At 43.1% G+C, this 27,454-nt stretch overlaps 2 protein-coding genes across 8 annotated transcripts in view; one reads left to right on the forward strand and one right to left on the reverse strand.

Moving 5' to 3' along the window:
* Positions 1–1,313: 1,313 nt before the first annotated feature.
* Positions 1,314–19,904, reverse strand: C8A (complement C8 alpha chain). Its single transcript, XM_075616036.1, has 11 exons — positions 19,692–19,904; positions 18,055–18,163; positions 16,902–17,046; positions 13,865–14,009; positions 12,203–12,392; positions 9,403–9,603; positions 8,196–8,436; positions 7,133–7,267; positions 6,178–6,335; positions 2,117–2,339; positions 1,314–1,553 (listed from the first exon to the last, which is right to left on the reverse strand). The coding sequence occupies exons 1-11, from the start codon at positions 19,799–19,801 to the stop codon at positions 1,402–1,404; spliced, it is 1,809 nt and encodes a 602-aa protein (XP_075472151.1). The 5' UTR covers positions 19,802–19,904; the 3' UTR covers positions 1,314–1,401.
* Positions 19,905–26,536: 6,632 nt separating this feature from the next.
* FYB2 (FYN binding protein 2) overlaps positions 26,537–27,454 on the forward strand; it is a 32,776-nt gene continuing 31,858 nt past the window's right edge. For all 7 annotated transcript variants that reach the window (XM_075616040.1, XM_075616039.1, XM_075616038.1 and 4 more), the window contains exon 1: positions 26,537–26,687. In XM_075616040.1, the coding sequence (XP_075472155.1) occupies positions 26,673–26,687 (15 nt within the window). In that variant the 5' untranslated portion in view covers positions 26,537–26,672. The remainder of the gene's footprint in view (positions 26,688–27,454) is intronic.

Below are 27,454 nucleotides of genomic sequence, written 5' to 3' on the forward strand. Positions count from 1 at the left end.
TTGGCCCCATTCTCCCAGTTGAATAAAATTGCAACGAGCAACTTATTCCTGGCCAGAACAATGCATGAGACATTAATCATTGATTGGCTGTGGGCCTGGGACATTGTAACCCTCATAATAATCTTGAGACCTACGGAGAAACACACAGCATAAACCAAAGAGCACCTGGGCATAAAGACATTGTCATGCTGTGTAAGACTTTAATTTAAGATAATACTTATATTCTGCATTGAATAATTATTATTATTATTAATAATAATAATATCATACAGTGCTTTTCTCCCAATGGGACTCAAACAGTTTCACAGTAGAGTGTGAGGAATATACCGTCTTAGCAAGCTCAAAATCAAAGCCCACTGCAGTGTCAATTAGAGTGTTACTGGGATAGTGACCAGTATACAACAGACAAAGAAGCCCCGATGATCGAATATGACAAATTATTTCGTTCATTATTATGTTTTTCTCTCTTTATTCTACTTATAAATATGGGTCATTTAGTTAAATCCTTTGGCCAAATCATTTCAAGCCTGAGACCACATCAAGGTAGACCTTCTTCCACACTGGCCCCTGTATTCCCTCCACTGCACAGAGAGAAGTGGAAACACAACAACACAACAACACTATAGCCAAGAGCATAGGATGTGTGATATGTATGTGGTGCCCACAGGGTTCAAATGAATAAGCACTGGGTGGTGCTATGTACAGTATGAGCAGTTAAAACTGATTGGAAACAGAAGTGCCCTAATAATCATAATGAAAAAAAATCTTAAAAATAAAGTGCAAGAGAAAATATATTTATACTTTCAATGCTTGTTGCAACAGCAAAGGTTATCTCCTGCTCTCTCCTGGGGAATATATCTTTTAAAAGATGACATTTTTATATGTGTGTACCAAGACCTACTTATTAAATAGAAGTGTGAGCTGAAAACTAAGGAAGAGGGGTAACAAGACCTCTCAAAATTGTTCCTAATTTACTTTTAGACATACACAGTCTTCGCAAGCTCACAACTGTATATAGTGCGGTAAGCAGCATTGTACATAGGAATGTTACAGACACAGTCCTGCTGCACAGATGAGCTAACAATCTATGTTTTTTGGTGCTTGGGGCATAGGGAGATAGTGACTTGCCCCAAAGTCAAAAGGAGCGGAGACCTGGATCTGAAACAAGCTCCTCTGCTTGTACTGTAGCTAATTGTCATTGCATTGCTTCAAATATGTTGCCATGGTCCTCTGAAACAATACACTATTAGTTCCTTCTACATGTACACTGATGAATATATTGGAATTTAAAAAAATCATTGAGTACAAGTGTGCATGTTAAAATGTATACACCTTTATTTGCACAACTTAAAACAAATATGTAATACTTATATAAGTCAATGTCAATTAGAAATGGATTAATTAACAGGATTCATGTTGGACATTCTTTCCACTACACCATGTGCCACCATTTTTGGGAGCTGGATTGTTACAATCTCTTGTTCGTTGACGTTTTCCAGAATGGCAATTTGTCCATGACGTCCAGCAGCTCCAACTACCATCTGCTTGGTTCCCTGTAATTAGACATTTCTATATTAGTGTATTTCATAGATACTTGTGTACAACATTACTAAGTAACATGAGAACAGAAACATATCTTGTGGTTTCCTTTGTTTCCTGTGAAACAAGCTCCCTAAGACTGTGGTGCACAACTCTAGTCCTCAAGACGACCTACAGGTCAGGAGTTAAGCATATCTCAGCTTCAGTATAGGTGGCTTAATCAGTGACTCAGCCTTCAACCTTCAACCTGCCACCTGTACTGAAGCTGGATATGCTGAACACCTGACCTGTTGGGGGGTCTTGAAGACTGGAGTTGAGCACCCCGGCCCTAAGACACCAGATTGTTACTGTTTAAATGTGACGGTCTTTTAAACCCAATAAGCAAATTCATATATTAGGTGTGGGCATAGAGAGAGAAGTAGTAGGCTTGACTGTGGTACTGTACCAAGAAAGGAGATAAAAGCCCTCAAAACGGCCAGTGCCAGCTGTGGTGTTGTACTATATATATCTCCACATTGTTTTTGAAAGGTTTATAGCAGGTGATTATTATTAAATCCTAAACTACTAATATTTATACCTTTACGTAACGTTCTCTCGCATGCTGGGCCTTCGAATCCTGTTGGACACTGGCAGATACACACATTTCCATTCAGAATAGGTTCTCCATTATTCTGGCATGGACCACAACGACAGGCATTAAACTCGCTCAGAAACTCGTCTAGTGCCCTTTTTAGGTTTTGTCCTTTTGCTTCGGTTTCGGGAAGATTTGTTCTGCGTAGAATTTCATACATTGGTTGTAACTAAAATAGAGAATAAAACATCATTATATTTGCTGAAGAAATTTAACTTTCAGCAGTAACATCTCCACGGCTGGATTGTATTATTAATACGTTATTATTATTTACACTCACTGTGTTAGAGGGATTACAACATAAATATAAAAAAAAACACGAAAATAACATTATTGGAAAAATAGTTTGAAGAATAAAAATAAACATTGAATTCTGTCATGCAGAGATGATATTGATCTGGAATATTAATGTAATCATAATATCTATGTTAGGATAATTGGTACATTTAGAACAATGTGAATATGATATAGGATAGGAGTGTAGGGTGTTTGATAAAGGATTCACTAAGGGACGCAAAGCTTTAGGATGCCTTAGATCCAATTAAAATTCAAAGCTTAATCCATGTTTCGCTAGGTTCAGTCAGGAATTAAGCCTAGCGATACGTGTTGAAAAGCGCTGAATCTGTTCCTGGGAGGACCGGAGATCAGAGTTCTGGCAGCAGAATGACCAGAGAAGCTACTTCCGCCCTGACTAGAGCCATCACAGGAAGTGACGTATGCAGAAGCGAAGGAGGTAGCAGGCAGAGATCAGCAGAGATCTTCAATTAGTCCTCTCCAATGAATTACACATATGTCTGAAATGTGAGTGAAAAGTTTGAGACCTGTTTCTGGGCAATATATATATATATTTTTGATATACTAACTACACCATTGTGAGTTCTCTTTGCTTTTCAAGAAAACACTGAATCTAAAGACATATATTCCAGAGGAGGCTCCACTACAGTGCTCCCATCAGAGAGAGGTGGATCTCTGATATGCCATTTTAACCATAAGAAATCTGTGAGTGGGACCAACATATTGTTTTAGATAATTATTCACTTTCACGATTGGCTACACCATTATTTGTATTTCTTTATTTCACATATCTACCACGTGATCCACACATGGAAGATGACACACTATTTTGGGATCAGAGGACAATCCATCAAAAGGGTTAAAGCTGCTATATGTTCACCTTACACACAGTTTTTTTTCACATTTATTTGGTGAAGGTTATATACACCATTGAATTTGAGGTATTTGCATTTTTCACTGTACGTTGGTACACTATATATATTTAGGTATTAACACTTGTTTTGTATTTGTTGCACTTGCAGTTTAAACCTCAGATATAGAAGCGCCCGGTTGCACCCCTCTAATTTTGTGTAATCAACAATAACAATAAAACAGGCATGTGCTGGGGCAAGTCAACATAACCACCACCAGGACATGCAAATATATCACACTAAAGCACATAAGGTGTTGGCAGTAGAGCCATGTATCACTTTATAGAGACATCAGGAGCTGAAATGAATGAGAGCAAGGGGGCATATGTGCAGAATAAGTCCAGAGATCCACATATTCTCAACATGTGAGCAACAATCAAATCGGGGAGCAGCGCCTTCAGTCACGTTTTGAAATGGCATAAAACACGGTGAGCACCACTAATAACGAACACCACGATAAACGGCATATATCTTATCATGCTGTGTTACTCAGAAAACATCCGATAGTATGTGTGGCCATAAACACAAACCACCACAGTCTGCATTTTACACTCTCTAATTAATCCATAGGTCTAACGCTATAGTCCCGTCGTCAGAAAACCAATATTAGATAAAGGTTCGCCAGTGGAACGAAACGTCGATCTTGTAATACTACATTTAATACTATATGAAGACCCCCGGAGTACGGCAAATTCTTTACTCTTTGTACTATTGGCTGTCCTGTGTTCACGCAGGACAGCTATCGCTGAGCACCTGTGGCACCCACGACACGTACCACGAGTGCACCTTCACTTGGACTATATTACACATGAATGGACACTTTTTAAAGGCACAATTGTGGCCTCTCCATTCTGACGAAGATAGTTACATCTGCCAATTGTATAATTTTTCTGAAATAATTGTAACTACTGTACCACTACTAAAAGACACACAAAAGCAGACATACTTTGGGCCTCATGCAGAGAGCAGCGCTAATTATAATTGGAGAGGGAAATAAAATTTACCTTTATTGGAGAGTTTTTTTCTCCATATGCAGAAAGGGCAGAAAACTGCATTTACAATCCTTTCTGCATATGGAGAGTTTCAACCAGCGCTATGAGCGCTGTTGAAACTAGTGGGGAAAAAAATCGATTTTTTTTTTTCCCCTCCACCGGCCGCGGAGCGCCAGCTGCTTGGTGGAGAGGAAAAATGTTGAAAATCACGCCATTTTTGTGGCGCGAACAGCCACTAGATGGCGATCGCGGCTCTCTGCATACGGCAGAAAAAAACACTGGAGAGATTAGGATCTCTCCAGCCGCGCGGCGAATTTCAAGAAAAAAAAAAAAATGGCGCTTTTTTTAAAACTTGCCTTTTTCTGCTGCTTTCAGCTCGATTTTCGCCGGAAAATTGCGAGATTGCTATTAGCGCTGCTCTCTGCATAGGCCCCTTTAAGTTTTAACCCCTTTATACAATTTAGTGGCTGCCAGAACCGCTTGCAAAAGTTATCTCCAGGGTCACCAAAAAATTGCAAAGCATTTGTCTTCAAACAAAAGAAAATTGCAACATATTGTCCTTGTAATACGGAACATTTTTCTCTCTTTACACCTGAGTTTATTCTTCAGATATAGAGCATACAAGTTTCCATTCTCTCTGGCAATAAAAGTAAATTGAAATGTATGCAGTCTTCCTCTTCATGTTGCTGTTCTCTCTCATACCTTGTATAAGTAGCTAAGCTTCTTCAAAAACCTTGCAGCACTGCCCCATCTTTATAAGTAAGTGTCAAAGCTGTGTATTTTATGAAGGAGTCCTTGGCAAAAATGATATGGCAGAAATAAAAAGACTTCGTTTTCTTGCGGTGCCTTTCTACATAAAATAACAGTCTCCTTTTCAGAAAAATTTTTAAGTAGAATTTGAGAAATTATAGAAGTAAATAATTCTCAACCTTCTCTTTGGAGAACTCCTGCCTGGCTGGGTTTGAGACTTCCTAACCAACTCACCAATTGCAGCAAATGAACTGGGGGCCTCACTTAATATTTTGTACATCTGTTAAAAGCTGTCTCTCTGTGCTTAAGAATATTTTAGTCCTATTCATTTGAATTGATCTGTACTCCTCTTTAGCATTGAGAAGCGGTTTACCAGCATATAGCAAAAATAAATAACGAATAATATGCTGTGAAACGCGTAGGGTGATGGAGAGTTGGAGCCATAGACGGACACAACAAGACGGAAGTGACATCAGATGCTGACAGCACAACCAACGGATGTGCATATGAGATGGAAGATACTCCCTGCACCGGATGGCTGCCTCGAATATTCTAGTATATTAATGCCTTTTATATTGTGAGTTGTGAGTATACTCAGTGCCTTTGTCCTAGGTATACCATTTTTCTTTGGTTTCCTGTGTTTGCATGTATATATTTGCACAGCTGTAGAGTATGTTCCTTTTATAGTTTTCATAGGTAGATTTTGTGTTACATGATTCATATCGGATTACATTATAAAATTTAATAATATATGAGATAAGAAAAAATAAGCATGATATTTCCTTAGATGGAGGTCACACTTTTTATAACAGTTAACATTTTAAAAAGTACTTGATCTTTAAAGATGGGCAGTAACAAAAAGTAAGAAATTAATATCTTCAGTAGTACTGAGAATCGATAGGTGGGTAAAATTCTTTCCCCACAACTATATACTATATGTAAGAAAAGTTTGAATTACAAAGATATGCATTGATACATTATATATTGTATTTTCTTTTCTTTAAGTAAGAAAATCACTGTGAACTGATCAAATGTTTTTGGAGCTCAAGAAAGATGTTACCTCAAAATCAATTACTGCAGGATTATACTTTAATGACCTGCCCCAGAAACGATATGTGTTGCCACTGAAAATGTTTAATAATCCACCAGTCGATCCCGTGTCTCCTCCTCTGATATGTGTGATTATATCCTTAATCACGCTCTCACTGGAGGTTGGATCTAGAAAATGATATTCATAACAGTTATTTATGTTTGCATACGATGCTCATTAGTATCCCATAATAACCCACTGGTACATATTTCTATAATGCAGCAATTATGTTTCTCAATTGTTTTTATTTTTTATATACTACTCATTGCATTGCTGTGTGATCTAAGGTCATTATCCCTCCATTCTTCAATCTTTTCAATTTTATTATTACTATTATTATTCATTTCTAGTCCATTTCCCGAAGTTACACTTGCTGGGTTTCCTATTATTTTTAGGTAATTTCTCATTACAACGTAGCACTGTTCGGGGCTCTTACAAGCTGTTACAAGGTCTAAAAACACCAGTCATTTGGGCTGCATGGAAAGACTTTCAGTCACCATCTGGCTCTAAGAGACTATGACTAAGGCGCGTTTATAGTGGCCACGCGTGCATGACATCGCGTGCGCCTGTCACTCAAGCGATTTGTGGATATAGTGTTTGTGCAGCGGGAAGGCGTGGCGGACGCGTCACAAGGCTAATTCGCCTTCATTGGCTGAACCACCGACGTGAGGCGGCCGCCGCTCGGCAAATACAAAATAAGTTGTAGCTTCAAAATTCTGCCGCGTGGCCGCTCTGCATCGCGTCCCCGCTCGCGCGCACAATGGCCACCCTCATTGACTACCAAAGATGTGTTCTCGCGGTGCATTATGTCGGGCGCGGGCCCACTATAAACACGACCTTAGAGAAGTGAAACTTGTGTTGGTGCTTCTTTCACATTTTGGGATCATCACAAAATAGTTGCATCCTAAAAAAAGGCACACGGTACCTTGAAAAACAGTTTCAGCTTTGTTACAATTTTGTTCTGAGAGTGAAAGCTTCCCTTCAGTAAGACCGTCCTCTGATTTAAGTGATATGCCCACAGAGGTGCCAAAACAACTCGAGATCATCGAAGAGCTGATCTCTGTAAAAGAATGAGAAACATTCACCACAACAGGCAATGCAGAATGGTCTTTTCTCTATATGACATTGCTCTACTATGAGAGCTCGTGTGTTGTGCTGTATACAGCATGTAATGCACACTGACTCACAAATAGTAGTCTGATATTTTTCACGGGGTTAGAAGAGACAAACAAAATATACACCGATTACAGGAAAATAACGGACACTGTTCTAATAATTACAATAACAACAGAAGCTCCAAACTACTCGGATGTGCTGCCACAATCAATATAATGTATTCAGAATGGAGATTATTACAGCAACAGAGAAAGTAACGGGGAAGGTCACGATACAGGATTCCTGCACCAATGTGAGCAATGAGAATTTTAGATGTTTAGAGAATAAATGTATGTCTTTTCAATGTATTGATGGAAAGATGCAAGCTTTTAGGAATACTACAATATCGATTTTCATATGCATCCTTATTCCCCATTTAGTCTAGAAAAATAAAATACTATCCTTATTCAGCCATTTATTGGTTAGTAGTGTATAGGCTGCCATAGCATTTAACATGTAGCCATGATTGTGGGCACCTCGCCATAATTTATTGGCATACAGTACACCCTATGAAACAAGATGTTTCCTTCTTAGTCATTCCCTTACACTTCCTCTTGTAATAACCATTTAATTATATAGGTTTGTGTAAACTACTGGTGTATGTTACTTTGCTTATACGTGTCTTCATGTAAAATCTAAACAGATTCTGTTCCATCCTAAGAGTTTGGCATGCTAGGAAATACGTGTTAAATAATGCACACATCATTGAAGAATATCTAAAAGACTTGGGCAGCAAAACATTCACCTGAATTGAGAAGTAAATATAACAGGTTTTTGTAAGTTAACACACCTCATTAAAAAATATTTAAAAAAATATTGATAATATTAATAACCTTTTTTCCGCATAATGTCTTTGTCAAGCACAAGTATATTTTCAAAGGTGCCTCCCATAGTGCCAGAGGTTATGAAATGGGTACCATAGTCATTAATAAATTTAGCATAAAGGCCATAGTTGTATTTGTCTGGAAGTTCCATTAGCGACTGTAACATGTCTTCATCCAGTACTACAGATTTCCTTCTCATTCTAAACCGAGCTGTTTGGACTTTAGTTACAATTCTCATAAATTCTACATTCTGAAGAAAAGAAGAAAATTATTGTTAAATTATGAAAGTAATAAAACCATATGCCATACGGTATTACAATTAGAGACAAGCGGAATTTTGAGGCGGATTTTGATCTGCCTCGGATGGGGTGGTTCCTTTGGGACGCAGATTTTACGGATCAGTCTGAAAAGGGCAAATCCGCCTTCTTTCTGAATTTTTTTTTTCTATCACTGGCAATTCACACAGTGGATTAATAATCCAGGGTCAGATTGTTATTAATCCGCGCGCAGATTAAATCCGAGTGGGGAGACAGAGAGAGCGAGGGCAGAAGGTTAGAGGCACTTATGCTCTCCCTGGCAATCAGTTTAAATGTTGTGGGGAAGACCGTGGGGTCTCTATAAGAGTGGGGCTCGGTGCAACTGCAACGACAGCACTGCCATCAAGCCGACCCTGCTCCCCAAGCCGCCACCCAGAGTCATATAGTTGGACAAGCCCCATTGGAGGGTTCATAACTGGCTCTCAACCAGAAGGCCACGTGATGGCATTCAGAACCCGAGAGGGGAATAGTGACAACAGACAGAGAGTAGTACAAGGCCCAACAGCGACCCAAAGGAGAATGGGCACTATCAACGCTACACAGCAGAGGGATAACTTGGGTAATAGGAGTTAATACAGCCTCAGAACCTTCCAAGCAGGCCAAGCTTGGGGCAGCTAAGGAAGTGGATACAGACAGCCCAAACGAGAACAGTGGTGACACTACACATGAAGTAAAGTGTACGATGTAACAGAAACTGTATCAATAGTAATTAATAAAAGCTGCTGTTTGTATTGATGAAGTTCCTGGCGTCCACCATTGCAGTACCAATGCCCAACATGCACGAATCCAGCACCCTAACAAGGTAACCAACGCTGAGCACGCCAAGATAAGAGGCATTTGATGGAAACTCCCAAGGAGCCGGGCAGGGAGGGTTACACATGACAGAGTGTAATAAATACCTTTTGGTTGTACGATGTTATATTCTTCAGGAATCCTCTCTTACTCGCAGTACTATATCCAACTTCCAACCCCACTGGTGAATCTGCAGCGCTTATTCCAAAAGTTAACCCAAAAGAATGAGAATTTTCTTTTTTAATAGCATTAAGTAAATCTCTTGAATCTTCATAAATCTCAAAGGATAATCCAGTGTCAGCATGAGCCTGTGGAGGACATATCTTGGTGAACAAATAGTAGTATTCCAATTTTTCAAATATAAATAGATTATAGATTTAATGTGTCTCGGGGTTGTTCAGTGACAGTTAAAGATAAACACAGCTTTTCTGCTAGCAATACATTGCTTTGTAAGGCTCAATGTTTAACAATTCATGTAGTATGTATACATCACAAATTCTTTTGTATATGTAGCCCTTTTTCTGAACCCTCCCAAAGGAACTACTGGTCGCTGTACAACACCTGCGGCTCCAGGAGATCTGAGCCTCCGCTAGCTGGGAGCCTGGGGTAATACTTACACATTTCGTTAGCGCAGTGCCTCCACTTACCCAGGATCCCCGTGATGTGAGATTCCCCTGGGCAAGAAACATACAACACTCTATGATTGTAACTGGTTTTTACTAATGATAATGCAATGTAGCAATAACACATACATATACTCTAACGGTATAACTTTAGCGGCTGCCCCCTCTTCAGGGCAACGTGTCCGTCCCCTCACCGCGTGCCCCACACACCGTGTCCATATATAGTATATTGGTATAGGCTCAGTTCTTTAGCCATTCGCTCAGTGTCCCTAAAGAGTTACGCCAAAGGCGGGATCAGCGCCTGATGACCGGTGTTGGTGCACTTGATGTAATAATACCTTCCGGTCACGGCGGTGACCGGCAACAACTTCACAAAGGGTCAGACGCCTCCAACACGTAGCCTCCAGATATCACGGTATCCAGCTGTCGCAACTCTGTGCTTTGTCCCTAACTGGTACTCAGTAAGGGGTAATGCTCGATCTCACTATAGGCCGTCCCTGCAGCACAGCAACCTATGGGGACTTTAGGGAATACTCCTAGGGCCTGCGGGGTAGCCTATCCTATGCAGGTGGGTCACTGACCCCCTGCACCCACACTACCTATCCCGTGCCCACCCGGTTCCCCTCTGGCTAACTCAGCCTAACGCCTGCAGCAAACACCTTGCATACACACAGGCAACCTGCAGCAACCCACTGCACACGCACAGTCAACCTGCAGCAACACACAGCACACGCTGCATACACTGTGCCTACTTGTCAGCGCTCACAGCACTACCAGCCGTGATTCACGGACAAGCCTGCACCCTCACACACCTAAGGGCAGCGTCCCTAACCTAGGGGCTGTTCCTCAGTACTACCCACTACCCTAACAGGGATTGGGGCCTGCCTGGGACTTGGGGATCCTTACCTGGTGCAGGAGCCACTTGCTCCCTGCACCCTTCCGTCCCCTTCCTCCTCCCAACTCCAACTGCCGTTCCTCTAAGCCCGCGAAAAGTATCAATCTCCTGGGATGAGAATCCTTGGCCCTCATTGGCCACTATGAGACACCTGGTGTCTCCCTCGCTATGCTCCATGGGAGTTGTAGTTCCCAGGAGGCTGCTATAGCATTGGGGCCGCGTGCGCACTTGCCCTGCGCATGCGTGAATGCCTAATGGCCGCCGCAACCATTCTCTGGCTGACCGTGCTCTCGCGCGATCTCCTAAGGGCTTCTTTAACTCCCTGCCCCTATCTGCGCATGCGCGATCCCACGCACGCTTGCGCAACGTGTCATGGCGGCCCCCGCTAGCCGGGTACGCCGCCGGAGCTCCAGGGATGCCGAGTGCTCCCTGCACTGGCCCCCACCCTCGCGAAGTGCCGGCGGGTCTGTCGCTGCCTCCGGCGACACCCGCGACCACTCGGCACGCGCGGAGGGGGGTCAGCAAGTGAAAAATAAACCCGGGGCTACATATATTTAAACTAGGAGCTCACCACATTCATTCATGTTGCTCACTGTGAGGTCTGAAGATCAATCTTATTTTCAATACATTATCTCCAGGATAGAGATGCCAGGCACAGGCTCATATGATATATCGATATTCCCTTGGACTGAAACTCCAAATCTTTCCACATACAGTATATGGTTCTCATGCAGACCATACTGTACAGCAGTGGTTTGCAACCAGTTTATACCCGGGGGGTATAGCTGTCAATTACTGCAGAAGCTTCCACAGGTCATGCCCCACAATGCCTTCCCTCTGTGGTTGCAAAGAATTGTGGGAAACTCCTTGTGTAACTTGACAGTTGTAATACCACCCAAGCTGAGGTGCCGTTTGGGGCCTTACTAAGTGCGCAGTCCCCACATGGGCTAAGGAACCTTCTATACTGCCTGGGATCTGCCATTACATATTTTTGGGGGAGAACTCTCGCAAAACCCCTAGTCGATTTAAAGCACTTCTCATACTTTCTTTAAATTTGTAATCATGAACTATCTTTTCAAAAAACATTTCAAACAGTGGTCAACTCAATATCTTTTGGATGACTGTACATTGGTTGATGTGTGATGGGACTTTATGGTACCACGTGCATCTTTTATTGCAAATACTTTCTGTTATAGTTTAAATGTAGATCCAGGCAAAAACACAGTATCACTACGTTTTAACCTCAATGCAGCCAGAAGGAGTTAACGGCACAAGAATTGACCATCTTCATGCTGAATCAATGCTTGATACATAGATGACTACATATGTGTATAGAGAGGCTTTCATCTATTGTACATTCCAAGCTCTGCCTATATAAAATATACTTACTAGAAATTTATATACATGGAAATTGTATGGTTTTCGGAAGTACTTCTCATCAGCAGCATAATACAGTTGTTCGCATGCAGGGTCATATCTCATCTCCCTCCATTCTCCGTTATAGACATAGTCACATTGGCCCCCAAAAAAGTTGGGATCATACAAATTATGAACTTCTTCTTGAGTGAGTACGTTAAACCTGCATTAGAAACATGGCGTATATATACAGTATAAATATACAAAGTAGAAGTAATAACAATATAGCAGCTTTCATATAAAACAAATATTATTTTTAAACTTAATTTCTCTATAGAGTTGTACATGTGCTTAAAGCTGTACAAAATAAAATACACATTGTTTGAACAAGAAAAGCCAAAAGAGCTAATAAACAGATAGATTATTTGACTGTAAAATATATATAATGCATAAAATGAATACAGAAAAAAAGACAACTCATTTGGCTGTTGTGAAAGTAAAGAGGTTAACTTACTAAAGGAGTGAGAAAGGTGAATTTGCTGTTGATAGATTTATAGTTTATATGTTTTATTGCACATAAACACTCCTACAGATTTAACAGGAGGCTGCAGGACACACTGAAATATACCCAATTAGTGTACCTTACAGTGAAAGGAAGTTGAGAATTCATAAAATGAACATGTCAATTCCCTTGTTGTAATATCCTAATACATCAGACCCTTTGCCCTACAGAAAATCTGTAAACAAAAACAGCTTTTTGCCCATTCTCTGCGGCCTCTCTCCAAGACACAAGTAATGAGACAATTGAGCTTAAAGAAGTCACCTTAAACATACAGCATAGTTATACATACCCTCCAACTGGATCTATTTAGCTGTATTTGTTTTATGTCATGTGCCTATTAAATTCAGCTGTACCTATTTATTACCACTTCTGTAGTGTGTATACATGTATAAGTATGTATGTCTTCATTTATAGAGCTCCATTAACATACATAGCGCTTCACAGTAGTAATACATGTGACAATCATATAAATAACAAATCAGACAAATAACAGATCATGGGAATAAGTGCTTCAGACATAAAAATGAACATTTAGGTAGTGGTATATACAAATAAACCCATAAATACACATTTTATTGATCATATGACCTCTGCATATAATAAATTATGCACGTCATTGTGCCCTGTTATGATAGGTCACTTTTCTGGATCCCAAATAGCTCACAAACGATATATACAGTATAGGGGACCTACAGAGACATTTTTTATTAAAGTGGTAAGTTTTGAAGGTGGAGGGGAACGGTGCCTAGGGTAAGGGCATTCCCATGGTGGGGGCACTAAGTAAAAAAATGTTTCAGGTGGCAGAAAGTTTCAGATACAAAAGAAATAGGCAGAAGAGAACATTGGGCAGAACACGAGGGTATATAGGGGGTAGAACGAGAAATTAGGGCTGAGATGTAAGGAAGGGCAGAGGAGAGTACAGGCTTGAAAGCGAGAAGGAGAATGTTCTTCAGGTCAAAAGCTTTACACTGTGGCAAGTGGTTTGTCATTATCAGTTTTTACACTGCTATAACAGGTTCAATTACAGGGAATGCCCCGCAACTAACAGTACATTGTGTATTCTGTTTATTTTTCTGTGTATTCTGTTTATTTTTGGTGTTCCCTGTTACTTATGACTTCAAACTGAGCCTTACCCAATTACAGCTTTCTCAGATCCAGGGATTGGGAAGAGTTGATTGCAGAAGGTTTCATGCATAGAAGGGTTACAGTCTTTCTCATCAGACGCATCCCTACAATCTGGCTCTCCATTACAAACCATCTGTCTGTTAATGCAGCGACCTAGTGGGCAGCATGAGAAATGTATACATTTGTGATAATGCCCACCATGCCAAGTGTCTGTTTCCTTCATTATTCTTTATTGATTTACCTATAATATTTATACCTTCCAAAGCACTGAAGTAAATGTGTCATCAAACCCTTTCAAAATAAGCACGAAAGCCAACCTCTCAAGGGAGAGTCGCAACACATGCATGAATATTACACCCCCACATACACATACATATACTGTACACACACTAATAGGTCTATACTGTATAGGCATTAACATACAACAAAATATGTGGGGGAATAAAATGCATCTCACAATAATAAGTCCCTTTATTTAGTTTTTTTTTCTGTGCAAAAGTGTCATTTACAAATACACAATACATACATACACTACCCAAAAAACATCTACACGACTGGCCCCACCAAATACACACACACACACACACACACACACACACACACACACACACACACACAATCAGGGCCGCCAACAGAAATCATGGGGCCCAGGACAAATGAAAGGAGCAGCCACCACCCCCCGCCCCCCCCCCCACCAACCCATAGCGCACCTGCCACAGAAAAACACATTTTAGCACGCAACTTTTACTTAACCCCCCAATACATATACAAATACACCCCCAACCCCCCAATACATATAAAAATACACCCCCAACCCCCCAATACATATAAAATACACCCCCAATAATAAAACGCTGCACCCGGTGCCAGGTTTCTCGGCAGTGCCAGAAGTCAGCTGGGATAAGCTTCCGGCGTGCCGGCGTGAGAGGGAGGCCCGGCGTGCGCGCACGAGCAGCCATTGTGGGACTGAGAGGTGCCTGCAGCGGGGCAGGGCTAGCAGCAACTGCTGTGACCTGCAGCCTGGCCCATGCTACCGCCAGCCCCCGCCACCCATCGCCCCCCCCCGCAGTCCCACCACCCACCGGCCCCCTGCAGTTCCGCCCGCCCCCGGCCCCCCACAGTCCACCAGCTGCCGGGCCCCGCCACCGCCCCCCCGCAGTCCAGCTGCTGGGCCACCACCAGCCACCGGTCCCCACCACCACCACACCACCTCCTCCCTGCAGCCACCTCCCCCCCCACCTTTTTTCTGTGCAAAAGTGTCATTTACAAATACACAATACATACATACACTACCCAAAAAACATCTACACGACTGGCCCCACCAAATACACACACACACACACACACACACACACACACACACACTACCCCCTCAAACACACATACACACACTAACTACCCCATCCCATGTACACTGTACAAACACACACTAGCTCCCCCCCCCCCGTGTGTGTGTGTATGTGTGTGTATGTGTGTGTGTGTATATATATATATATACACACACATATATATATACACACACACACACACACACTTATACTGGGCCTCTCTCCCTAACTGGGGGCGGGTGGCTCTCTGCAGGTTGCTGACCCCCAGCTGCTGCCTCTCTCCCTCACTATCCTGCCGGTGGCTGCGGCATGGGATAGTACAGGCAAGAGGAAGGCAAGCAGCTCGGGAGACGCCGGGTCCGGCGGCAACAAGAGGACCTTCTTCTTACCATCCCAACTCAACCACGCCCTGTGTTTTCACACCATGCATCATACCTTGCTCCCTTGCTGGGAATCAGATGCGTACCTATAGCCCGGGAGCCCGCACTCTTGAGGGGCCAACCCTCCCTCCCGTGTCGGCAGCACATTGCGGGGCCTGAGATGAAGGAAGGAAGCACAGAGGGAAATCCCTTCCTTGCAGGTGGGCAGGGCCTGGGTCAGGGGGCGCGGCCCTGAGATGCAGTAGGAAGCACAGAGGGGAAATCCCTTCCTCTGCAGAGCCTCCGTAGGTGGGCCGAGGTAACGGGTGTGGCCTATGTAAGGGGGCGTGGCATAGGTAAGGGGGCGGGGCCTCAAGTAGAGCAGCGTGGGGCTGGAGCTGCAGCCTGAGAGACAGGCTGGGAAAGGGGAGAGGGAGGGGAAGGGTTAAATCGCAGGGGTAAAAACGGACATGAAAAGGAAGGGATACAGGAAGGAAGAGACACTAAGAGAAAATGACGTACAAGAGAGAAATACATAAGACGGAAAAGAAAGACATGAGGGAAAGAGAGAGAGAGCAAATAGAGAGAGAGCGAGCAAAGAGAGAGCGCGCAAAGAGAGAGTCGAGAGCAAAGAGCGAGCAAGAGAGCAAAGACAGAGCAAGAGAGCAAAGAAGGAGAGAGAGCAGAGAGAGAGACATGAAGGGGTCCTGAATTTTTTTTTGTCTGGGGGCCGGACATGTCTAGCTACACCACTCCTGGGAACCCCGTTAATTTAAGTTTTAGCATCGCTGCTCCAATTAAATTGTATTTATAGTTATCCTCTCAGAGTTAGTTTTATTTTATAACTAATAACTTATTTATAACTCTATAACTAATAAAAGCTATATTTTATTTATTAGTAGAGGCTACTGTAAAGGGAACTTTTCTCTGTTGCATTATTTGGGAATATTATTCCCTGATAGCACCTCTCCAGTACATGCCTATTAACCCAAGATGAGCAGGCGTTCTCTTTACCAGCACATTTATGTGATCTATATCTATTTGTGATGGCATTGAGAGATACCATGTGAGCAACAATCAAACGTTATATCTATTGTATAGTTTATATCTTTATTCAAATGATTTAATTGCCATGTATCACCAGCTGGGAATTAATTGATGTTATCTGTTTACTCTTTTTGCCTCTACGCACTTTCTGTGAGTTTCATACAGTATGCTGTTTATCTATGTTCTGCTATTCAGAACATTTACAAGGAAACTGTTATTACTTCTCTTTGAATTCCTCCAAATTAATGAGTCAAAGCATCTTCAGTGCATCACAGGAGTTGTCTTTCATCACTAAATTAGGAACTACTCACCTGTTTCTGCACACTGAAAATCAAGCCCACATTTATTTTGAGGGACACATTTTTCGGTTGCTTTGCAAATAATTTCATCCCAGAGATAGCCGGCACACAACCTGCCTTCAAACTTGGAGGGCTGCTGTAAGCTTCTGAACCGATACTGCGCAACAAGAAGGAAAAAAAACAGCATTTCTCCAGGTCCTTTTGTGAAACACAATTGGAAAACTCACACAACATATCTGTGATAATTGTTTTTTTGAATTTCACATAGTGCTAAATTAGATCAAAATAAACCAGTGGAAAATAATCTTAATTCTCCATCTGTACCATCAATCCTTAGATTGTAAATTATTCAGAGCAGGGTCTCCTTTAGCCTTATGCTGTAATTTACCTGTTGCACCTATCCCCATTGGTTGTTATTTATTTACCTTAGCATTGTAATTTTGTAAAGCGCTACATGCATTGATGGCGCTATATAAATAAAATTATACACACATACACTCTTAATTGTCTTCATTTGACATTAATTACACCTGAAACAAGTTATGAAATCAACGATGATAATGAAACCAGCGATACCATTTTTAATGTAATGGCCTGACAATTATTGTAATTTAGTCCTTTTAACTGAAACTGATAAAGAACATTATGTGCAGAAGGTAGATACAGATATATTCACTAGGAATGTGTAATACAGGCATACCCCGCTTTAAGTACACTCACTTTAAGTACACTCGCGAGTAAGTACATATAGCCCAATAGGCAAACGGCAGCTCACGCATGCGCCTGTCATCATGTCCTGAACAGCAATACCGGCTCCCTACCTGTACCGAAGCTGTGCGCAAGCAGAGAGACTATAGAGCCTGTTACAAATGTGTTATTTACATCTGTTATGCACGTATATAACGATTGCAGTACAGTACATGCATCAATAAGTGGGAAAAGCTAGTGCTTCACTTTAAGTACATTTTCGCTTTACATACATGCTCCGGTCCCATTGCGTACGTTAATGTGGGGTATGCCTGTATGTGTATGTTTTGTGTCCCACATAACCTCTTTGGACCACTATAGCTACTTCATTAACATACAGTACACAGCTTGCACAATGCTGCTGTGCTTTGTTTTATACAGACACTCTAAATGGCCAGTGTAATCATGCAAGTCTTACCCTTTTTTCTTGGCAAGGAAAACAAGGAGACCATTCGGACCACTCACTCAGCCGGCAGTCAACAGGCGCTGGTGTTTGTGAACTATCAAATAGGCTTCTGCTTTCTCTCCTACAGAAGAAATGATACATAATGTATGATGCATAACAAGAAAGTATCAAATATGGGAAACACTAGAAATATCATCCTGGGAAATACCATGGAATAGCATTCCTGGAGTCAGGGACACTTTCAGCAGAGGACAGGGACGATTTGCTTTTATTGGGCAATAGCGGTCTCCGTTTGACTCACTCCAGTAATGGGAAATGATGCATTTATTTCCCATTATGATACATTTTTATTTGAATGGTCAGCAATGCATTTCAGTGTCTGCTCTCCAACAAAACAATATGTAGAGTTAACAGAGATGTCAATTTCCAAGGGCTGAAATTGATGAGATTTTGGGTTGTGAGCCCAAAATTGGCTTTTAATAAAAAAATAAAAAAAGTAGAGTTCTCTCAGTGAGACTCTATTGAACTCTCAGAGACCACCAATCATAAACAAAATCAGTGAGAAGCACGGGGCATCTAATACAGTACGTCAGAGTTCTACTTCAGTGGCGTAACTACGTCGTAAGGCCCCTCGGGCAACGTCATGATGTCGCTGAGTCATGTGACATCAGATTGTCATGGCAATGCGTCACCATGTGAGGTCGTGTCACATGACGTCAACAAAGGAGGGCTGCTCTTTTACAGAGGCCCTGCTTTCTCCCACGGCAATCAGTTTCATTGCTGTGGGGAAGAGCGTGGGGCCTCTGAAACCAATTGGGGGTTTTCATTGAGTTCGCAGGGTGTGCTCTGTGTTAGATTCACTAAGCTACGTTAAACTTGAATTAAAATTGCACAAGTCAAAAATTGTACCGTACATTTTTCACAAGTATCACCTTGTTAATTTCAATTTCTATTTTCTTAAAATCTGTCATCATAAAAATAATTGGCATATAAAAGAATGTTACACATGGCAAAAAATTAAAAAAATGATGCGATACATTTAATGTGGGAGTTAAAATGTAATTAATTCTTGCTTGAGAGGTAGGATTGCTTAGAAAACCCTTAAGCGCAAAGTAATTTAACCCCTCAACGCCAGCCTGCATTAGGTGATAAAAATCTGCAATATTTTTTGATAGTAGTCTGATACTCTCAGACTTTAGTGAATGGCATGTTAATAGGTAATTAGTTGGTAATTACTCATTTCCATATTTGTCACTAAATGTAACTCCCAATTATCGCATTAGTAATAAACCATTCAATTCCTTTGTTATTTTATGTGATAATCCATAGATTCATTCGATGACAGAATAAACAACCAATTTCATGCAGCATCGAAGTTTAGTGAATCTAGCGCACAGAATTGAGCAAAAAATAGATCAGGGGTATCAACTCCAGTCCCCAAGGGCCACCAACAGGACAGGTTTTCAGGATATACCGGCTTCAGCACAGGTGGATCAATCAGTCCCAGCTTTAGCACAGGTGGCTCAGCCAGAGCCACTGAGGTTGAGCCACCTGTGCTGAAGCAGGGATATCCTGAAAACCTGACATGTTGGCGGCCCGTGAGGACTGTAGTCGGCCACCCCTGCTATAGATCCTTTTTGTTTCCTTACCTGTGTGACGACAACTTCACAACTTTTCCACCAACGGTCTCTGTGGCCCGGAGTGAAGCCAAATGGAATAAGATGAAAAGCAGAGCACACACGCCTTTACAAACCCCCATTTTGTGTCTTACGTTTATAGGTATTGTGGGGGCTGAGAAACATTAACATCGCGCTCCAGTTAAAGTGCGGAGTTCCAACTGCTGATAGATATTGTGAATCATTGACGGAATTTCAAATATTGTCTCTGATGTTCTGGGAACAGAATTGCTACAGTACGTCAAAAAAACAAATATTAGAAAAAGTCTAACAATGTCTGGAGATTCCCATTAACTCCTCCACTGCTGAACCTGCCTGGCAAGGGTCACACCACAGGGTAGTGCTTCGGTAGACACCTTTCTGCACAGAAGGGGTTAACTCGGATGGCTGTTATCAGGTACGCTGTCAACAAACAGATTTCATAATTAGAAGCAAACACGGCCTTTGACTGAGAAGAAGATTTAGGTTAGTGGATTCGGAGCCACAAAAAGGTCTTCTTTGCAGAGATAAGAAACATGAATCCATTGGCAGTACAAGTGACTATTACTTTGGAAATTATTACAAGCCCTTTTAGTAGCAATAATACAATGACAATCTCTTGCTATGCCCCTGCTTGTCTCCTGCGCTCTACCCACAAATGTCTCCTTTCCACCCCTTTCAACTCTACAGCTCTCCCTCGACTTAATCTTTTTTCCTCACTGCCCCTTACCTGTGGGACTCCCTCACACTCAGCATATGCCCAGCACCTTCTCTCCCCACTTTGAAGACAAATCTTAAAACTCACCTCTTACAGCATCCCAATAGCCTGTGCTCATGGCCACTGTCCCACATCCACAGTCACTCTTACCAATGAATGCCACCTACTGCACTTATTCCTTCACATGCTGTCTCTGTAAATCTCCCAACACATCACTTAGATTGTAAGCTTTCTGGGACAGGGATTTCCTTTCCTGTTGTCTGTCCTGTTTGTTGCACTTATTGTACTATAATTCCCTGTACTGTGTTGTCTCTCTTGTAAAGCGCTAAGTACAGCTGTGGCACTATATAAATAAAGTTAATGTACTCTAATTGAATTGAGGTTCCATTTATCCCATTTACTTGTAGTACCCAAGTCTAAAATTTCAATAAAATTTATTTATAGATCAAACGTATTCGGAAGTAAAAATACAGGCACTTTTATTTTCATGGAAAACCAAACAAAAACATAATTGTTCAAACCGTTGGGAAATCGCTTTTAGTAGTCCCTTTTCATAATAGGAATTATATGCATTATTTTACCATGTGCATTTTCTACTTCACACTTGGACAAGATCCCCATCTAGTGGTGGAAATGCTAACTGTCTAATAAGCCATAGATAAATAAAAGAGCCCATGCCAGACTAACGTTTTGGTTCATTTTTATAACGAGCATTATTATTTTTTCCATTTGTTTCTAAAGATATTGTGTTATCTTTTAGTGACCAACATTTAAACTGACTGCTGTTTGACCAATACATGTATTACATTGGCAATATTGTGGCTGTGTAGGGGAATCATTCTTAGTCCTTGACAAACAGGAACACCTCGTGGAGGAGAAGAACGCGATGCACCGCCGTGCAAACAGAGCGAAGGCTGGTCAGGTGATTCAAAAAAACTTTATTGCTACAAGTGTAGAGCTAGCAGATACTTTGACGCGTTTCAGCCGGTTGGCCAACCTCGTTCTTCTCCTCCACGAGGTGTTCCTGTTCCTCTTCTTCTCCCAGTTGCACGCCGGGTTGCTGGATCGGCCGCATATCATCTCACCGCCGGTCATAGACCACCCTCACGACGGACGAGTCGTTCGAGGGTTGGCGGTGCTATACATCAAGAAGATCGTTACGGGCACGGCATCGATGGCTACACCTGGGTGAGTCCTCCATATAATTATCATAGTGCTCCGGAGCCAATTTATTGTGAGAGACAGTAATCACCTGGTGAGCTCTGCCTAAGACCTACAACATACATATAGAAACTGGCCATTTCTCAGCAACTGATGTATACTTCTTGAGCACCTACTTGGTCCACTTTATGTGTACCTGTTTTTACTTAGTCCTTGACAAAGTTCTAGAAACCTCAGAGGCTTCAAAAGCTCCGTACACTTTAATTACATCTACAACGAATGATTATGTTGGTCACTAAATAGGTTTGATAGTTAGAGGGCAAGGTAATGCCCACCATTAAAATAACAATGATTTGTTTGAAAATGAGCATCCAGAGACAAGCAACAAAACACAGAAAAGCCCAAAAAGTGACAACATATATAGTAAATAGTACAGTATATAGTTAAATACTTTGGCCAAAGTGTTATAAGCCTGCAAGCCGCATCAATGCATAACCAAATTTGAAGGTCCTAACACTAAACTGTGAAACTTCTCTTTTTCCTCTGTTGGAGGGAGAATGACTGCAGTGAGTCTGTCCATACAGCAAAATGAAGAGAGAAAAAAAACCTTCCCTACTTTAAAAAGTGGGGGCTTGCTGGGATTGTGTTTTTTTAATTTCAATTTTCAACCACACACACACACTGTCCCCCTCACACACACACACACTGCCCCCCCACAAACACACTGCCCCCCCCCCCCACACACACACACACTGCCCCCCCCCCCACACACACACACTGCCCCCCCACACACACACACACTGCCCCCCCACACACACACACTGCCCTCCCCCCCACACACACACACACTGCCCTCCCCCACACCCACACACACACTGCCCCCCCACACACACACACACTGCCCCCCCCACACACACACTGCCCCCCCCCACACACACACACACTGCCCCCCCACACACACACACTACCCCCCCACACACACTGCCCCCCCACACACACACACACACACTACCTCCCCCCCACACACACACTGCCCCCCCCACACTGTCCTTCCCCCACACACACACAAAGCCCCCTCCCCTGTATTCTTCCGCGAGGAGCGACGGGTGGGAGTGAAGTGACCGGAGGGAGGGGGGTTGGTGGGGGTTGGTGGGGGAGAGGTGAGGACCGCGGCGCTCCTCGGCGGGTGGGAGTGAAGTGATCGGAGGGAGGGGGTTGGTGGGGGAGAGGTGAGGATGGCGCCGCTCCTCGGCGGGTGGGAGTGAAGTGACCGGAGAGAGGGGGCTTGGTGGGGGAGAGGTGAGGATGGCGCCGCTCCTCGGCGGGTGGGAGTGAAGTGACCGGAGGGAGGGGGGTTGGTGGGGGAGAGGTGAGGACGGCGCTACTCCTCGGCGGGTGGGAGTGAAGTGACAGGAGGGAGGGGAGTTGGTGGGGGAGAGGTGAGGACGGCGCCGAGGAGCGGCGGGTGGGAGTGGAGTGACCGGAGGGTGGGGGGTTGGTGGTTTGGGAGAGGTGAGGCCTGCGCCGAGGAGTGGGGGGTGAGAGTGTGGGTTCGCCAAGTTGTTCTCCTTAGGTTCTAACTGCAAGTGAGAGGTTCTTGCAATCTGAGGGGTGGGGTGAGGGGGAGGGGGTGGTGGGGGGTGCGCCGTGGCCAATGACACAGGGGAACACAGGGCCAATCACACAGGGGGAAGACATACACACACAAACATTATTTGAGACTTATAGATATAGATGCACCTTGACCACCTTCCACTATACTGTGAAAATAATACATTTTGTTAATATATATCATTAAACATCCGCGCTACATCAAATATAGTTTTGGTTGATAGAGAAAACGGGCAAAAAAATTTTTTTAAGGCTCATGGCGCAGACAGAGCAATTTCATGTTAGTAGAAAGGCACAAACAAGCACAAATGAAATTTGGATTTCTGTGGGCAAATTTTGCAATCAAAACATCTTTGCAAATACGCCCGCCATGTGTTCAGCAAGAGCTTGCATGGGAAAAACTCCAATTCCTCCTTTATCTTCATTGGTTCTCTGATAAGGACATACTGTAGTTAGAGAAAACATCCTGAGTGAGAAGCTCTGCCACACTCAGAGGTCCCTTTGAAAAGAAAATATCTTTATATTTCTAAAGAAATAAAAACAGGCGAAGGTTTGCTTTGCGTTTCTCTAAGGAGTCAACAGCAGTTTTTAATTCTATACTCAGTGGGGTCTATTTATTAAATTATGATAGTCCATTATCGCACAGATACTCCCATTTATCGATGCTCAAGGCCGCTGATAGATTTCCCGGGGCCCAGGACTAGAGTTACGACCGAGGACACTCCCCACCCCCCTCGTGTTGGCGGTCTTGCGAGCCCCCTCCTCTAATTTCCCCCCTCTTCCCATGTATTTATCTTCTCCCCATCTCACTCTTATCCCCTCTTCCTCACTCACTCCCCCTCCTCCATCAATTACCCCACTCTCACTCAATGCCGCTCCCTCAATCCCCCCTCATCACACTCATTCCCTTCACCCCCCCCCCCCGGCGGATTTCCCATTAGGTCCGGACCTAGGGCGGCAAAATTTGGGGGCGGCAAAAATGCCCATCCCATATACATTTGCCGCGCTCTCGGGCCTGCGGGGAATTCACTTAACTTTTGCGGCCGCCTCCTTACCTGCCACCCTGCTTCTCCTTCTGGAATGCAGCGTCAAATGATGCCGTGGATGTCACTAACGTGGCGTCTTGCTGCCATGGCAATGCTATGTCGCAGCGTGGAAAGACGTCATGATGTGACTTTACCATGGCAACACGATGCGACGTCACGAATTTGAAAATCTGCCGCTGCCCTGGCCACACATGAACACAATACTCCCCCCCACCACAATAATTACCTCTCCAAATACATACAACCCCCCCCCCCCTCTTTTCGAATACATTTTTTTAAAACCTCACCTCCCAAATACATACAAACAAAAACCCCACCCCTCAAATACAGGCAAACAAAACCCCACCCCTCAAATACATGCACACAGAACCCCGAACCCTCATATACATACAAACAAAACACACCCCAAGTAGATACAACCACCTCAAATACATAAAAATAACACCCCCAAATACATGCAAACCCCTCACCACCCCAAATACATACAAAAAAAACGTCCACCCCCCCCCAAATACATACAACCCCCCTAAATACATGCACACAAAAAACCCACCTCCAAATAAATACAAAATACAGACTTACCTGCCTTGGGGGTGGTCTCAGGCCTCTGGTGCCTCAGTTCTCCCCAGCTGCGAGGGCCTCGCTCTCATGCCAGTGAGCGCCACCATCAGAGACAGGCCCGCCCTGCTTAGGACAGTAAAGGAGGCCCACAGCGTCCAGCACGAGAGAGAGGCCTGGCGCGCCAATGTCAGAGGTTCAGCGTGGGACAGTGTCAATGAGGGAGGCCCACATCTGACGGCAATGAAGGAGAGCCTTAACAAGTGTCCGGGGCCTGGTGATTGCGGGGGGGGTCGGACCGGCGTTGGAAGTTGGGTTCGACCTCTGGTCAGGCCCCCCACAGTCACCGGGCTCGGTACACTTGCCCGGGCTCGGTACACTGGCCCAGGCTCTCCCCACCTGTTGGCTGCCCTGTCTCTGATCAGCACTATCGCAGTTTAATGACTAATCGGCAAAGTGTTTTGTACACTAATAAGGATTACACCTTCAGGGAAGACTGCTCATTATTTATCATAACCCAATGCCGACCAGATTAGATTTGCATTAGAGATGGTAACCTGAAGCAACATGAGAAAGGTAAATGCTTGGGAAGGGATTGCTTCAGAAATACCTCTTCTTTTGGTTACTTTCTTAAAATCCAAGTAGCGAATCCTTCCTCGCCCCACCCAGAGGCATAGATACATTTTAAATCACAATGTTAATATCTTGCCCCCTGAACATGGCCTGCTCTTTTTTTAAACGTTATTTTTTTTTTGGTGTTAGAAATAAACATTTTCTTAATCTTTAGCAATTTGGGTTACCATGATAACCTCAAACTGCACTGGGTCTGGGGAGGCTCCATTTTGACCTCATGGACACTTAATATTTCAAATGCTTATTTCTCCTGAACAGAGCGGTGGATTCTAAAACTCAAAACAGTGTTAGGCTGAGTCCCCGCTGTCGCTGAGCGCGCTCATGCTTGGAGAGCGCTCCAAGCATGAGTGCCAGGTGTCCTGCATTTACGTGCGCGGGGGGGGGGCGACTGAGCTTGCTGGAAAGTATAATTTTTTTGTTTACATAAGCGCCGAGCGCCAGTGAGCGTGTATGCCCGTGCCGCGTGAGCGGTGACTTACATATATCAATATATGTAAGTAACCGCGGCAAGCGTCGCCCGCTCAGCGCTAGCAGGGATGCAGCCTTAGAGAGGGATAGAGTAGATCATTTAAAGTAAAAATAAAACCGGTGATCAGTAGCTGCTGGCATACGAGTAGGAGCATTCACGGCTGACAATTTGATCTGAACATTGATAGAAAATGTTTTAATACTTGGTCTTAGCTAACAACATTTCAGGAATTGTGCATTATTTTTGGCATTTATAGCACTAAGGACACACACCCTCTACACACGTCCAATGCCCTAATTAGACACCTCAGTGATACAGGTGTAGCAGACATACTGTAGCGCCCACTGATAACACAACATATTGCGTTCCATGCAGAATGTCGCAAAGTTTCCATATGAGTCAATGACATTTATAATGCAGAATATCACATAATAGCAATAATAAACTTTACTACATCTTTATGGCTCAGAATGACTAAAGTAGAGATAATCTCCAATACAAGATATGCCAGCCTCAGACGGTGCACTACAAAGCAGTACACATTGATCTTTAGCCAGGAAATGTTTCCTTGCAAGCACACAGGGCTGGGCTAGTTACATGATTGGAGAGGACTGCTAGTGAGTGTAATTAGACCACCTGTGGGAGGAAGCAGACTAGAGCCATGAAAATAAGCTCGGAATGGTATAACAGGCTTTTTTTTTTCTCCCCCTTATAGGTGTGTTACCTAGAAGGAAGTAAAAATAAAACTAAGATACTGCTGGTGTGGGACTGGAGACCGCATGGATTTGGAGATGGTAATGAATCTAATTTGGTGTTATAACTTTTCTTTTGTAGTTTATGAATCCGTTCAGTTCTCATTAAGAGGCACTGAAACCAATGAAAGGTGCAGGACATCCTGGAGGTGATATGTTCCAGTGAGGGCATTTTTATTTTCTTGTTTGTTAAACCCAGTGCTAATTTCTCACAGCAGTACAGCACTAAGAAAGGTTTGGCACAGTATCCATACATTGTGGGTTTGAATATATCAAGTGTTTGCTTAGTGGGAAAATATTACTGGCAAGTATGGAGTATGCTTATAACTGTACCACATATGTTTTCAGCTATGGGCAGGCATGCATTGAAATTGTTGCCAACTCCCTATGCTGCAGGAGTTTGCATTTACAAAGCTGCTCATCCAGCAGCAAAATGTGCATCTATCTAAATTATAGGCTGTGGAATGATGAATATTATTTTAGGGTAATTGCTGTATTGAAATGTTTAGAATTGCAATGTTTGTTGCAAGTTGTGTATAGTGGTGCACAAGATTGGAACCAATACGTCTTTGAAAACTCTGCAGTACGCCACAGACATTGCACTTTGGAAGCGGTTTCTTTTTTTAATGGCAATGTGTGTAATTGGACTTTAACTAATCGTTATTAGTTTAAGTAACACCCCCCTATAGTTAAGTCACATTTGCACTAATTGCATGCTGAACCTGCACAAATCTTCATCTATTCGTGTTGCACTGAATGGCATTGTCCTGACAATTTTGCCTTTTATGTGGATATTCTTTTTATTTCTT

The sequence above is a fragment of the Ascaphus truei genome, chromosome 10, assembly GCF_040206685.1.
Source record: "Ascaphus truei isolate aAscTru1 chromosome 10, aAscTru1.hap1, whole genome shotgun sequence".
NCBI classification, from domain to species: Eukaryota; Metazoa; Chordata; class Amphibia; order Anura; family Ascaphidae; genus Ascaphus; species Ascaphus truei.